This window comes from Apis dorsata, unplaced genomic scaffold (genome assembly GCF_000469605.1).
Source record: "Apis dorsata unplaced genomic scaffold, Apis dorsata 1.3 scaffold_89, whole genome shotgun sequence".
NCBI classification, from domain to species: Eukaryota; Metazoa; Arthropoda; class Insecta; order Hymenoptera; family Apidae; genus Apis; species Apis dorsata.
In genome coordinates, this window is record NW_006263387.1 from 265,402 (window position 1) to 281,669 (window position 16,268).

At 34.6% G+C, this 16,268-nt stretch overlaps 2 protein-coding genes and 1 long non-coding RNA gene across 4 annotated transcripts in view; 1 reads left to right on the forward strand and 2 right to left on the reverse strand.

Annotated features, from left to right (window-relative positions):
- The window catches only part of LOC102675760, a 45,130-nt gene extending 32,946 nt beyond the window's left edge, over positions 1-12,184 (reverse strand). The window contains exon 1 of the mRNA XM_006611549.2: positions 8,932-12,184. Within this exon, the coding sequence (XP_006611612.1) occupies positions 8,932-11,847 (2,916 nt within the window). The 5' untranslated portion in view covers positions 11,848-12,184. The remainder of the gene's footprint in view (positions 1-8,931) is intronic.
- A 716-nt stretch (positions 12,185-12,900) lies between these two features.
- Positions 12,901-15,587, reverse strand: LOC116185052. Of its 2 annotated transcripts, none has more exons than XR_004149777.1 (3): positions 15,258-15,587; positions 14,666-15,067; positions 12,901-13,346 (listed from the first exon to the last, which is right to left on the reverse strand). It is a non-coding gene; the product is annotated as an uncharacterized LOC116185052 (long non-coding RNA). The 2 variants fall into 2 exon arrangements; XR_004149778.1 differs by lacking the exon at positions 12,901-13,346 and adding an exon at positions 14,366-14,545.
- LOC102675899 lies at positions 14,212-15,674 on the forward strand. The gene is made up of 2 exons (XM_006611550.2): positions 14,212-14,413; positions 14,751-15,674. The coding sequence occupies exons 1-2, from the start codon at positions 14,389-14,391 to the stop codon at positions 15,593-15,595; spliced, it is 870 nt and encodes a 289-aa protein (XP_006611613.1). The 5' UTR covers positions 14,212-14,388; the 3' UTR covers positions 15,596-15,674.
- The last annotated feature ends 594 nt before the right edge of the window (positions 15,675-16,268 follow it).

The window sequence follows — 16,268 nt, forward strand, 5'->3', positions numbered from 1 at the left end:
ACGGCCATATACGAGAATTCCCATACGGTCTTATGGAATGTCACCGGCCACGATGCTGCCATTTCTTGGCTAGGCCTGTTCATCGGCTATCTGACTTCTAACCGGCAATTTCTCCACGACCTCCCGTGACCGCGTGCCGATCGGGGAGGAACTGCGAATTCGTTCCTTTCTCTCGGTCGAAATAAACATCTCTATCGAGAATCGTCCAGATAATCGCCGAGATTATATTCGATAAATTATCACCGGATTGAGACGAGTGCGAACGATCCATCGATCCCTCTTTAATCGATGTCAAATATGTGTGTCAAACGGAAATTTATAAGAAAGCCTGTGGCTAATTTAAGTTCGTATATTATATAAGATGAATATATTTATTACAAGTATCGCGCGTATTGTGTTGCATATTTAGAATTTTTAATTGTTATCTGTAGAATAATATATGGAAATTTGTTTACTCTATAATATTTAATTTTTAAATTGTTCATTCTTACAGAAAATATATATATATATATATATANCAATTCCATTAAAATGATTATCACCTCGGATACGATAAGATTTCCATGTATTTACAAGCAATAGCTGACTAATGGCAAAATAAATAAAGAAAAAAAAAACCAATCTTGACGAATTAAAAATCTGATTGCAAATCATCGAGACGAAAAATCTCAAAAAAGAAGAGAAAGAGAAAAAAAACATGGATGCTATAACTCGATGCAAATAGCGGACTACGGTAATAGTTATCGAAAGAAAGAAGGTCAAGGATACCTTCTCCAGGCGTAAACTCGATTACCGTACACATGCAATACGGTAAATCTGGAGACGAAACGAGAGAACAGTGGTTCTTCGAACGATATATATCGCAAGTTTCCTTTCTCTTCATCGATCTCATCGGGCTCTTTGTAAAATCGTCGAAGCCCGTCTTCTATCGAAGACCGTATCGCTTCCCCTCAGACACTCCCGATCCCTTATCGAGGGTCACTTGGAAAAAAATCGATAGAAGAAGCGCCTGACGCATCGGCGATATCCAATATCGCTTGCGTCTTCTTAATTACCAATCCGATAAATATCCAACTGACTCATCATGAGGTGTGTTTCCTAAACTTTAGACATGGGTTAGATGAGGTACAGACAATGGCAAAAGTCTTCGTATACTTTTTTATCAAGCTTTAAATTTTCCTTACTTTCTCACGTTTCAAATATAATTTTCATCTAATATCTTGCAACAAGGTAATAGAGCATTTAAATATGTTTGAATATTTTATAGAAGTTATATATTTGAAAAAAATAATATTGAAAATTTATATTGACATTAACAATATTGAATTATGATATTAAAGAAAATTGCTCTACATATAATTCATTGTATAATGTAATATTTTGTATAAAATATTATTGTTGATATGAAAACTTTTGTGGCTGACTGTATATATATATATCCGTGATGAGAAACGTATTTATATAAAGATAATGATTGTCATGTGTTTATTTTTCTTCGATGATAGCTATTAAATCGATAGATGTTGAACGTACAACGAAATTATTCGAATTATGATGAAATATAAAATACTTAGATACTCGTTAGAAGATAATAATACAATATTCCTGTAAATCATAATAATCTTGAAAATATTTATTGTAAATGTTATTCGTAAACAAGTCGTAATTTATCCAAAGATTGATAGAATAAAGATTTCATAAATTATAAGAAATCATACATGCTATTGTTATATATAATTGTTGTTAATAACTTAAATAACTTCTCATAAATTTCAATATTAAAAAAAGAAAAAAATTAAAAATTCCTTCGAATTATATCAACAAACATTTTTCAAGAATTATTAAACGTTCGTTCACGCTCGACAAATCTTGATCAACTCGAAAGTCGCCAGCATAATTATAGCAAGGAATGTAGATGTTTAACTGTGTATTGATAAGGTAAACTAGTTACTGGATCTAGTTAACCTGGTTTTCCTTCACGTTATTATTATTACGTTTACGATGATCGTTTTGTCACCATAAACGTATTAGCAGGCATTTCTTCGTCCAAGGCATTTTGCCTCGTATAAGGACGTAAGAACCGGAAGGGACACGGAATCGATGATTATGCGATCTTACATAAGTATTAAATATGTTTTCCTCGCTTTTCGTATTATTACTGTTGTCGCGAATACTTTCTGCGGTAAATACTCGATCGACTGATGTAACACAGGAAAAACGAACACGATGGTATCTATTTTTCTAAAAAAAAAAAAAAAGAAGAAATCTCCTTTAAATTAATCGAACGTTTGAGCATGAAAGGAATATTGAATATATATTGTTATATTGTTAACAATATGAATTTTGATAATATGGATTGATAAAATTGATTTAAATTGATTTTTTCCCTCAATAAATTTTTTATTGTAATAAATTATTGTAAATTATTTATATATACACGTGAATAAATTTACATATATTCACTATTTTCAAATTATTATTACGTATTTTCTCTATCTCCTTTTCTTTCTTAATGCTTTTTCGATCAATATTAAATTATTGTTCAATTGAGATTTTGAGAAACAGGTTCTCGAATATGAAGGAAGTTGGCATCCATTCCTTCTTATTTTCATTCGTCTAAGAGCCAGCTCATTTACATAATGATAATTTATTTTATTTATCTATTTGTAATTCGTAATAATATAGAAATTTAATATTTTCAATACTTCTTATATCGTAATGCAATGAAACTTTTATTTCGTCAGCCTCTGATTAAACACTGTTATATCATTCACTGTTATTTCGTGATATTTTCAGCAAATATTTTCCACATTTTGAAAACAGGTAATGAACATTTTTATTCCAAAAATATAATAATTTAATTACTATATATTCAAATTTCTTCTTCAATTTTTTAAAAAATTAATCAAGTTCTGCAACTGGGAAGGAGGGCCTGACAATTAAGCCCACTATGGAAACACGCAGAATTCTTTATTTCCATAGCCACTTGTGGCACAATTAAGACACAAAAATACCACTCAATTCTTTGCTTTCACCGGAGATAAACTTTCAGAAGATTGTGAAAGATTTTACCGTTACTGGAAAGATTCAAAATACACGGGGGAATCCATATCGCAAGTGGAAATATTCACAGATATACATTCATATGTAATATTTGGACAAGCTTTCTTCTTCTTTTCCTTCTTCTTCTCTGTTATTTGTGGTATCGAGAACTTGAAAGAATTTAATAATAGATTTTTATCGTTATTGGAAAATTTATCGAAGCTTATCGTCACCTTTTACCTAAAATAGCGTTTGTGTTGCGTATAAAACGTATATAATCGCACGCGTATCACTTCAGACGTAATATGAAGTTAGTAATTAATTTCTTTCCTGCATTACGAAACGCGCGCATCGTTTCAGTTGGCTACCTCCAGGAATTCCACGAGGGTTATCATTCAGGAATTTTATTTCCTATTTTTTTTTTCCTTTTCCAATTCAAATTCATCTTCTACTCTTTTTTTAATAATAAAATCTAATGCTGTTGTTGAAAATACTTACGCTGTGACTATTATTGATAGTGTTATCGACAGTTATCAGAAATTATCGAATATAGAAAATAATAATGATATAAATATATATATATATTTATATTCAATACACATGCTTTGGCCAATAATTTGGTCAGCAAATTGAACAGATTTTTAGAAATAGAATGGATAAAATATCAAACAAGAAATCGAAAAATAAAATTAAAAGATATAAACAATTGTTTTCGAAAAAACAATTGCTTTTTCTTTTTTCTTGTTGTCTATTAAGATATTAAGCTTTGTTAGGATAATTTTTTTCTTTTAACATATCTATGTTATCTCAAACTATTTTTCTATTATATTTTTAAAATTATAATATTATTTTGAAATTACCTATATTCCAATTCTATACTTTACAAAGTTATTTATTTAAAACATAAAATTATAATCGAATCTTTGTATTTTCACGAATTAATTCCAAAAGTCTGTTCAAATAAATAAGTTTTACAAAATTGAGCTTATACACTGAATTATAAAAAACTTTAACACGTATATATTTTGAATTGTCGATAGTCTAATCTTAAACAATTAAATTAATAACAATTAATTAAATTAGATCAAATTAATTCTCAAAACAGAAACTTAATAGTAATCCATAAAACCATAAAATACATCACTTTCACGATAAACCATCCATTATGATCAATAATAGTCACTAATATTCGTTGGCTAGTTTTCTCCAAGTTTTTCACGTTCAAGAAAAAAAGAAGAAAGAAAGGAAGGGGAAAAAAAAAGAGAAGAGAAGAAAAGAGAAGAGAAGATGTTCTCAACGGAGAATCGTTCCACGACCTAATTCCTCTAGCGCATCACACGGTGAAGGGATCCTTTTACCTCGTTACAAACGTCTCCCCTCCTGTCCACGCGGTTAATATTTTTCTCGATTAATTAGATCAATTATCAAAGCTCGTGATAATCAACCGGATCGTAACGCGTGTACACGAGGTGCAACGCTCACGATTGCGTAATTATTACGAGGTCGTCGAAGGTTAATTAACACGACCAAGTGTTCGAGATACCGATCGCGTGTCTCGACCGATTCAGACTCCTCTACACGAAGAAACGTTCCTCCATTTTATCCCCCGACTTTTTGTTCCAGCTCGAAGCGAAAAACTCGAGGAGAACTTTCGATCGATTAGGGTCGTTTAGAGGTATCCATTTAATTTCACAACTCGATACTCGATAGGCTACTTAATTTCTGTTTAACTATTGGCGAGAGAGGGTAATATAAACTTCAAATGATATATGTTGCAGGAAGTTTGGTTATAAAATGTAAATTAATGGACAACTATTTATTGTGTATGGAACAATAGTTTAGAAAGGAAGTGAACGGTCACTTCAAAGGATATGCTATGATGTAATTAGTCTTTTGTGAGGTAAAGGTCATACGAAGGTCATGCATTTTCAATCGATATTCCCTTACAAAAAAGTTATACACGTTGAAGTGTCATTGATTTATTTTAAAATTTGTCAGATTTTTTTGTATGAGAGATGTATTAAGAGCATGAATCTTTTACAGTAAATGATAAGTCTTGCAAATCTTTTAAACTAGTGATTTTTCAATACGGATATATACTTAAATCTATATGATTTCGTTTGAAAAAAAAAGAAATATCACATGATCTTTAGATTGTGTCTCTTTTGAAATAATTTACTTTTTTCTGAATCATTTTTTTGAAAGTATATCTTGTCTACAACCAAACACCCTGTATAACAACTCTCGAGTAATATCAAAATTATTGTCATACAACACGGATTTAGCATTATAAGACAAGTAATCCGATCTTGGAGACATGTTTATCAATCGAATTACGCATATCACGCGAAATTTTATCTTTCCCTGACCCTTGATTTCTTAAATATGCATATAATGGTAATCTTACACCATAAAGATGAAGATTGGCAATATTGGATAACAGTGAAGTATTATTTTTTAATTAAGATGTAGAAGATATTAATTTTGATCATGATAATCAATCATTTTTTTTCGTTTCTAATTACAACTAATTGATTTAGAAATAAATTATTCATGTAAATAAATGGAATGAATTAAACGTAAAGAGAAGTAAATTTAAATGCTAATAGAGATCTATATAATAACAATAGCTTCAACGTTTTAATTTTTAATATCATCTATATATGATGTTAATTACAGATAATGATACTATGCAGATCCGGGATCCTTGATTATTCTAGTATGTTATTCATTTTCATTATTCTATCACATTGTTGCAAATATAAAAACTTTTTTTTCTAATTGCATAAGTTATATATTTCGAAGTATCTTGAATATTTGAGAATAAAACTGTCACAAATTTTATTCTTGAGACTATTTTTCGCGAATGAAAGTAAATGAGGATAGTAAAAATTTCAAAAATTCCCAAGAGTAACTTCATAAGAAACTTTCAAGTGGACGCATATATCTTAAAACCACAATCACGTTTTCACCAATGTGAAATTATGCACAAAATTCTCTCCTTCCTTTCGTTTGTTTCAATAAACATATTCAGTTCTATCAATAAACTCGTTTTTATAAAACGTTATAAAATCAAGATTCTCGAGTTTACGATATTCGTATCGCAAGAAAAATGAGGAATTGCAGAGGTGTAACAACGGCTCTACGCCGACACGGATACACGAAGAGAATCGCGTAGGTGTTAACGGGCTGATTTCATCGTCTTTACACTAATCTAATTGGTTTACGGCATGCATTATTAAACACCTATTTGCTGATTTAAAATATCATATATTTTTGCAAGCTGCTATTAATTGCAATTTTAATCCGTAGAGGCTGGTCTTCGAAAATAAAGAAAAAAAAAGAAAAACACGGACCATATTGGAAGTGAGGCATGCATACACGTGATACGCGAAGGAACGCTGTCTTCGCGATTCTAGAAGGCCTTTCAATCGATTCAAGGACGATTGGAGAGCTTGATTCGATCGAATGGAAGATATCACAAAGTGTCACGAAGGAGACTGTTCAATGCATTGAGGTAAATATATATTTAAAAAAAAAATGCTTAATCGTTATTCTTGTTTCGTGCGATTCAAAGACTTGTGGTCTCGATGCACGCTCCAATTTTCGGTTCGTTAAACGGTCCTCCTTTATATCAGGACAAGAGCGATTCTTCATTTCCACGAAATTTCCGTTATGATCATTAGATAAAGATTGAATAAAATTTAGTTTATAATCGAGTTTTTTGGAAGTTAAGCTGATTAATTTTAACTTTGAAAATTTGATGAAGCTAATATGGACTTTTTATGTGGTTTATTATAATTTGTAACAATTGAGAATCTTTATAAAAAGAAAAGTTTTATTTTTGATATTAGTTATTTAGTTTATTTGAAATAAAAGTTATGCTCAAAATTTGAAAACTGAGTCGAAGCAATAATTTTATAAAAAATTATCAAATCAATTATACAAATCAATACTATCCAATTTTGATTCTTAGAAACAATTATTAATATTTGTTTATTAGTAAAATTCTTGATTGTTTTATAACGTATTACAAAAATTAAGATTATTATTCTATCTAAAAATCTACATAATTTTAATTTAATACATTCTTCAGTAAATTCAGTCAATTAAGAGATCAATTAAAAGAAAGATCATTCAATCATCGAGAAATTGATAATTCTGAGAAAAATTGTGTTGGAAAATTATTTATAAGAGAATTATTGACACGAAGAAATTGTAGGACAAATCGTATTCGATCGAACAAGTTTCCGGGTTATCTAATACGAGAAAGTCAGCCTCAGTACCAATTTCTCGATTGCGATATCTTAATTTTCTGCATTTTCAGCAAAATATACTCGATTTCATTGCTAATGATTGATTTTTAACACCAAATTAATCCGTGATAATCCATTGGGTTATTTTTTATTTTATTCATTTATGCAACGAGAATCTTAATTGATCGATAATGATTTATATTGATTATAACGAATCTTTGCAGGATGATAATAAAAAATATCATATCATATTGATAATGCATGTTAAAATGTATTAATTATAGTTACGCGATAATTTTTAGATATAAACGATTAAAGTATTTTTAGATGTATATGGAATGTAATTAAAGTTAAAGATTGTTTATTTGAAACCTATCTTTTTTAAATGAAATACTTATTTCAAAGTAATATTTATAATTGATATTAAAATATTTTATATCAATTAAAGAATTCTTTCTAATTATCTAATTAAAAATTTATCTCCTTCAATCCTATATAATAATAGATTCATTATCCAACTAAATTAACCCGCGTAGTCACTTTTGGTTCTATCTATCGATAATAATGTTAATTAGACAATAGAAATTAATCTTTCGAAATCCTATATGCATATAGATTTTATTTCAATAGATTCAATGTCTAATCTGTTCGAACAACAATTTTATTTTATTAATTTAATTTTATTAATGAATCTTAAATTTATTCATTTATTATATTATATTTATTATTAGCATCTTCAAACGGGTTATTATCTTTGTGTTATAGCATCCGTATTTTATTTCATATCTATTCATATTAATATTCTATCATATCTATTTATACTAAATAATTGTAGGCTATAAAAAGCTTTATATTAAATAAAAAAAAAGTCTATATTTATCGATATAAATTACTTCTAACTCAGCTAATCGTGTATTCCACGTGTACGTGTTAACGGTTCACCGAATAAAGGTTCAAAGCTCTAAGAACTCTACGATAAAGAAGTTTGAAACCAGGTGTAGGATTACGATCGAACAGGAGCCGCGTATTTGTTAGAGGGTCGCGTTACCGTTTCGCTCGACATCAGCTGTTGGGACAAGTTTACGACGAGCGCGCGACATCCTTCTTACCCGACACTGGAATGGAAAACAAATAAATGTCGCGTACGAGGTGGTTAAATGTGACCGCGTGCCGCGCATGCTCAGACATCACTTGAAATTCTACGTACGCCGTCGGCGTGAGAACACGTACGCCTCGATGCCACCGGTATGCTTTTGTTAACTCGAAGTCATATTAAAAGAAAGTGAAATGCTTTGAATTATACGTACACGTACGAAAAGAAAGTCGTCCGTGACGGGTCGCCATTGAACCGTGTCGATAGCGAATTTTTTTCGCAATCCAGTCACGAACTGTTTAATTTCTAACTGCAATACTTTAAATCATATCTCGTGACGAAACTTTTTGCGACTAGAAAGTATTTGCATGATCTAAATCTCTTAAACGATATTTTTAACGAACTATCTATTTTCAACGACGTATTGACTAATTAAATTCGTAATTATATATCGCAAAGTTAATATATAGATTAATTTCGGCGTAATTTCGAAAATAAAGATGTAATAAATGTAAAAATAAGAAGTTATTGATGACTCACCTTCGGCTTCTCCCGTTTCTTCTTAATGATGAGTCCATCGTTCTCGATATAATCGGGCACCTCCTTCCGGTTACTGAAATTGAACACCATGGTATTGTTTTGCTGGTTCCAAGGTTTCGTCTCCCATAATCCGGCGCCACCTGAATTCGACTTTTTAGCAGGTTGAATTTCGTCCGCGCTCTTCAAGCTAACCACTACTTTGGTTGGTTGTTCTATGCTCTTCACTCGATTGATCAGATTCTTCTCCAACTCTCGATTGCTCAGATTTTGCTGAGGATGTTGCGTCTTGGTGGATACGAGGGGTCTGATTATCCCTATCTGTTTCTGGGGAGGGGAGTCGGTCTTTTGGCATCTTATCGTCTTCGACTCGTTTCCCTGCGGATACGAACTGTTGGTCGAGGACTTGATCAAACCCAGACTGCAGATAGCACCGATTGGTTTCGTTTCAACGTTCGCTTTGGTCTCCGTCTCCTCCTTAACATCCTCGTTCTTTCTGTCGTTCTTGTTGTCCAACTCTAATCTCTCTTGCAGCCTGGAGACTGTCTCTTGATCCGTTACAACGTTCGCGGAACCTCCGGACAAAAACGACTTGCCCCGGGATTCTAGCGACGACAACTTCGTTTCTGTTCGTGTGTCCGGTTGATTTTGCTCGTCCATTGGTTTCTGCCCATTCTGTTTGAATCCAGGCAAGTAACTCTTATTGGATATCGGTTTATCGCTAAAGCAAAATTGCATGGTGACGCCGGTTCTCGCGATATTCTCCAACGCCGTTTTCGAAATCGTCTTCGGGCCATCCAGTTCCTCTCGCTCGTGCTCATCGTCGCTGTGATTCGCGTTGTCGATCGGCGACTTATCCTCAATCTTCTCTCGTTCAGTCGGACTCTGTATCCTCTCCGTAGGCTGTTGCTGCCTAGGATGTTCCACGATGCTCACTATGTTCCCATTCTCCTCGATTTGTTGCTGCCGCGACAACTTTCCATTGTCGGGCATGGACGTTTGTCTGAACAACTCCCTGCTAGGACTCGGAGGCGGTTTGTGGACGGGACTGGAATTCTGTCTGGTCAGATCCTTCATCGGGGATGGCGGGCTGTGCACGCGCGGCGAGCTCTGCCTAAGCGCGTCCTTCATCGGGGACGAAGGGCTCTGCAACCTGGGCGAGGATATTCTGGGGGAAAGAACGGGCGTTACGGGCGGTGATTTGATGCTGATCTCCAGAGAGGATTTTAATTTACTTAATTGAGGCTCGGGACTGGGCGCGGGCGAGAATTTCAATTTGAAGGATGGCTCGGGCGACGGGGACGGGGAATGCGACTTCTCGATCTGCTGGAATTTGCTGACCACCGAGGACACAGACTGCACTATAGGATCCGTGATTACGCCATCGATGTGATACTCTTCCTGCCCGTCCTGAGTCTCGATCAACTCCGCCGTAGGTTTCTGCGGCAACACGATCTTCTTCGGGGAAGTTGGAATCGGCCTGGAATTCCCGTTTACAAATGGTTTAGGTTGAATAGGTGGTTTCGGCCCTACCTTCTTCTGTGCCTGCGCCTTAAACGTGTCATTGATCGTTTTAAACGTGGCCACTTTCGCGGCAACTTCGCCTTTTGGTTTCAACTTCCTCGCGGATCCCTCGAAGATCCTCATCGTCGTCTTGACTAGATCCGGGGGCGGCCTTTCCGTTTCAGCCAACAACGGTTTGATCCTCTTCGGTTTGTTCACGGGTTTCGGCCTGTCCAGCTCGCTCAATCGACTTTCTATTTTCACCGGGTTACGATCGATCAGGATAATATGATCGTTGACCGGTTCCTGTTTCAAACCATTCGTCGTGGTAGCACGACCGTGGGATACACCGTGGGTACTACCAACTTCATCTGCCCCATTGTACCTCAGTAACGTTTCGACGCTTCGTGCTCGTTTCATCGATTCATTGCCGCGGGAAGCATTTCTATACCTGTCGGTTTTCGCGGCAGCACCATTAGTCGTTCGTTTCGTGTATTTTCTCACGTTTTTCTCCCCATGTTCCTCATCACAATCCAAAAGATCCTCGAGACTCGCCGCTCGTCTAAAACGTTGCACCGAGACGCGATTCTTGTTCATCTCTTTGAGAGTGAGGTTAAGATATTTGCTCTTTAATTTATTCACTATTCCCGGTCCGTATTGCAGCTCTTCCGAACTGTCGCTTTCACCGTCGTCACTCGCCTCTCGATTCCTCGCCATTTCTGTTTCGATTTTACCAGTTTTCATTTTCGCCAAATCCGCAAGAAGATCTCTCTCCACTTTGTTGCTTCTACAGCCACGATGCTCGTCGCAATTTGACAACAAATCACTGCCTTTCCCGTCCTGCTTGGATTCTTCGATTTCCAAACCGTCACCTTGTTCCGATTTTCGTTCCATGTCCGTCGACGACTTACTCATCATATCGTTCGCAACATCCTCCGAGTCGGAGCAGAACGAAAGATCCACTTCGAGACGCATGTTGCACGCGACTGTCGAGGCAACGTCCGTAGTGGCGGTTGTTCCGCTGCTGACGATGGCGCCACACGCCGGTCCTCTTGAGAAAAACGGCGAAGATGATACGACACCAGCTATGGCGCTTCCACCACTACTACCGTTAACACTCGATATATTCACCATGTTCACACTATCTTCTCCGCTGCTCGTCGTCCGCGTTCTCGATGACACATTGCCGGCTATACACTGTTCTTGAACACCGGTCGAATCAATGAATTCTGTTGTTCCACTCGTTGTTGTCGTCGACGAGCCAATTACTGCGGAACATAGCTTCACACTGGCCCCGTTACTCGCGAGAACTTTGTTTTGTTGCCTACGACGCTGTATTAAGTCTCTTTTCCACTGTGGCACGTTACTGCCGTTCGTTTCACCGGCGCTTGTCGTCGTGTTGCTGGTGGTAGCCATGTTGGACGCGCGATGGGCGCGTTCGCAAACGCGCGCCCGAGTTTACGCGACACCACAATCCCTTTCGATTCGTTCCGATTCTCTACTTGTCAAAATAAATATTTTTTTCTTCACACGCAATATTTGGTATTCATACTGTTGGCACAAATTCTTCTAACAACAAAGAACATGAGCAGCTGCGAACGTTCGATTTAAAATCGATGTCTTTGACACATATGTACGTTCGCACGCGCACGTTGACAGAAGACACGTTTCGTTCAGCCGGGAATAATTTATATCATTTTTCCTTTTACTTTGAAGAAACAATATTCTCGATAGATATTTGTTATTAAGGAGCCATAATGCAAATAATAGAAATAGCCATTGATTCTATACGACTGTATGTACATATATGAAATCTAAAACAAGTTTAATAAAGAAAAATCCAAAAAAAGGCACCTGTCGTAAGAAAAGCACACGCATACACACATGCACACTGCGCACAAAATCGAAAGGAACGAGCAGCACGATTCGACGTATCGTACACGTACTATTTCACTCTATGATAACTATCATGTCCGTTTCCTAGTGCAACGTTGTACTCGGCAAAGGTTCGCCAATCGTTGGAAATCGAAAGTATCTGCCTGTGAGGACGCACTCACGCACGCACTCACGCACTCATACGAAACGCCGACGAAAGGCGAGCACGGCCGTCCTTACTCGTTCGCACGCACTCCACTCCTGTCCCTGTCGAGATATCGCCTCTCTCTCCCGTCTCCTATGCACCAGTCCCCTCTCGTAGCACGAAACAGCCCATCAAAATCTCTCTTCTCTTTCACCCCTCTTCTTAGTCCCGTTTTCCTTTACTATCGTTCTCTCCACCACCCTGACGTTTACTCTTTCGACCGATCAAATATCGCTGCTATCGAATATCGGACCAATAATCGAAATCGCGTTTAGGGTTACGAGGGTGTATCGCGAGCGAAACTTCGATTCCAGAGGGCGGGAAATATAAAGCGAAAAAGAAAAGGGGTTCGTATAAGTGTTTAAAATTTTGAATTATTATTTTAATACGCAATATAATATTTTAACAATAATATTAAATTTGCTATTTATCTTTGGACCTTTATCATTAAACGAAGTTAGTAAAAAAATGTTACATGTGTCGAACACATTTAGAACAAGGGGGAAACGCATCCGGTGAATAATAATAATGAATGTATGAGAAAAACAGGACGGATCTGAGAATCGGAACGAACGATGACCTAAAACAAGGAATCCCGAGCATTCGGCTCGTTTCCTCGCGTTCCGTGACGAGGCGAGTCCCGCTCGGAATGTTTGTTCATTGCACGCTTTACGCGAAACTCTTGTGTGGGTGTTATTATCTCGTTATATTGTAGAGTGGTGTTTTATACGCACGGGATTATATTAGCCCTGGCTGGTTCACGAAATAGTTCACTTCCGGTGTCGGCATTGCTATCAGAGCGTGCGAAGATTCATGGTAATATTCTAGACGTTGTCTAGAAAAAAAAGAAAAAAGAAAATATTTTTAAAAATACTTACCTGGAATCGATCATCTTGCAAAAATTAGATTCATTACGCAAAAAATTTGCAATAAATAGTTTATCGATTGTCGTTTGTTCGATTAAAATATAATTTTAAAAATTTCTAATGTTTTTAAATGAAAAGTAAATCACTATTATAAAGATTATGTGAAATATATATTTATAAACATGTATGTATTTATGCACATATGTTTTATATAAGAGATTCAAAGTAATTATGAATTATAAGATGTATTGTGGAAAGTGAAGAAAGAAACTCAATGTTCTATGCATTTTAACAATGTGAAAAATTCATAATATAATGTAAGTTTCATTGAATCATAAAAATGCTTATAAATCTTTATATGAAATCTATACAATTTATGCAATTATTTAATATGATCTAACATGAATGATGTAATAAAGTTATCAGAAAATCTGGAATGTGGTTTTAATAATTTATTTTCATATGAATATAATAATAGTAAAGTGTTTTTTACATCATTTTTACATTTTAATTAGTTCGACGGCAATTTTTTATTCTCAGATATTCATATATATTATAGTTCAATATTGAATTATTATTTTTAATTATTTTGAAAAAAAAATATTATCAAGTAACCGTGGAACTATAGAAATATTTTTTATTTTCCATTTTTTTTGTTATAATTATATTATTATGAATACAAGCTTTTAAAATTGGAAGTTTGTAACGTGTAACTTACTTGTTTTTTCCTTTTCATAAATTAATTTATATTTGAATATGTTCAAAACTCGTACGATGTACAATTTCATTGGTTGGAAAAGCTAACGTATCTTTAGTATTTGTAAAGTACAAGATAATATGGCCGCCAGTTCTTGACGCGTACGGAACCAGTTTCCAATATGAAACCGGTTTGGAACTAGTTTTCATTGGTTTTTCGGCCCTCTGCAAGACCGTACCACGACCGAGATTGGCACTTGTGTTGTACTTCTCTCAGAGATTGGAACGGAGGTTACGTTACGACTGTGTGCTAATATGGCCGATATTACAGAACAGAAAGGTAAGAAACTAGTTTTCAAACAAGGTTAGGTCCTATTATTGCCCTGTATTCATTGTTGATTCTATGCTGTTTCGAATGCCTGGCGCTCATATCGTATATTTCGAAAGTCAACCGTAGACACGTTTTAGATGCCTATAATAAACAATCTTGTTTTACGCGGGAAACTTGAATGCTTCTGCTGCTTTTTTAAAATTTTAATTTTTACTGTTAAAAATTATTTTATATTGTTAATAAATATATCAATGGACTTACTTGTTTTTTCCTTTTCAATTATTGTTTTCTGCTTATTTAAAACATGCTTAAATCACTTTGACGTGTAAATATATTCTTATAAAAGGAGAAACCCTCGACGCACAAATGGAAATCAAAGTGGAACCACCAGTACAAGGATATATTGAAGAAGAACACGAAAACAGTTTTCCCGGTTTTGAAAGTAACAACGCAATTCCTTCTAGTGCTGATGTTGGTGCTTTAAATTTGTGGACCAGTAAGGCTACTGCATGTCTTATTAATCAATATAAAAAATATCATTCGATGGTAGGGCAATCGACTCAAATTCGAAGTTTACGTGAGATGTTTGAAATGATCTCTCTTGAGATGCAAAAACATGGATTTTACTTCAGTCCTCAGAAATGCGAGAACAAATGGCGTGTTCTAGAACGAAAATACAAAAATCTTGTGTTTCGAGAACGATTAAAAAAACCTGGTAGGATGAGACATTATGGACAATGGGAACATAAAAGAGCGTTGGATGAAATATTTAAAGAAAAGAAAAAGCATATGTACTTGGATAAAAATGATTTTCCATCACCACCTGGTTCTGCAAGATATATGTTTATCTTACCAAAACAAGTGAACGAAGAATCGAGCAACATTGTTGTCAATCAGCAACAAGAAGATCCTCTTGCGGCATCGCCAACGAATTCTTCTACAAGTAACAAAAATGAAGCAGTGGATCAGAAAGAAACTCTGACGGCACTCTTTGACAAATTTCTTGATGAATTGGCAAAACATTTTGCTCTTGCGGAGAAAAATAAAGAAAAAAGACATAAAGAAAAAATGGCAATACGACAAAGTGAATTAGAAGTTCAAAAAAAACTTTTAAAATTAAAAGAACAAAAAGTTGAATTACAACGACTTCAAATTATTGCTGCTGCACAGCATATACATTTGAACATGTAGCAAAAACAAACTAATATTTTAACTCAAACAAAAAATATTAGAACAATGATTTTACGTTTAAATTTTTTGCAATTTGTTTGCAATTCTTATTAATTGTTTTTATATAAAATATTTTGTACGAATATACTTTAAAATTATAAATAATTTTATTTGTGATAATTATTGCAATATAAATATAAATATATATTTTTCAATACCTTTTTATACGTATTAAATCGTTTTCGGCAGATTGGACTTAATAGTTGTATAAGAAGCCTACAGGTGGTAGCACTTTCCATCCCGTCAATTCTATAGCTGTATTACAGACAAAGAAAGTAAACTGTAAGAAAAAGATAGAAAACGAATATATAAAGTGAATACTGGTGCCATCTGTTGTGTATTGAAAGAATTATATTTCTAGAAAAAGATTATAAAGTGAATAGTGGCGCCATCTATCGAGTATTGAAAAATTATATTCGTAAAAGAGTATAACGCGAATGCTGGTGCCATCTGTTGTGTATTGAAAGAATTATATTTCTAGAAAAAGCGTATAAACTGAATGGTGGCGCCATCTGTTAATTGTTGAAATAATTATATTTGTAAATGAAGTCCAGAGATGGCGCCACTGTTCAGTATTGATAGAATTATATTTATAAAATAAATCGAGAGATGGCGCCACCATTAAGTATTCAGT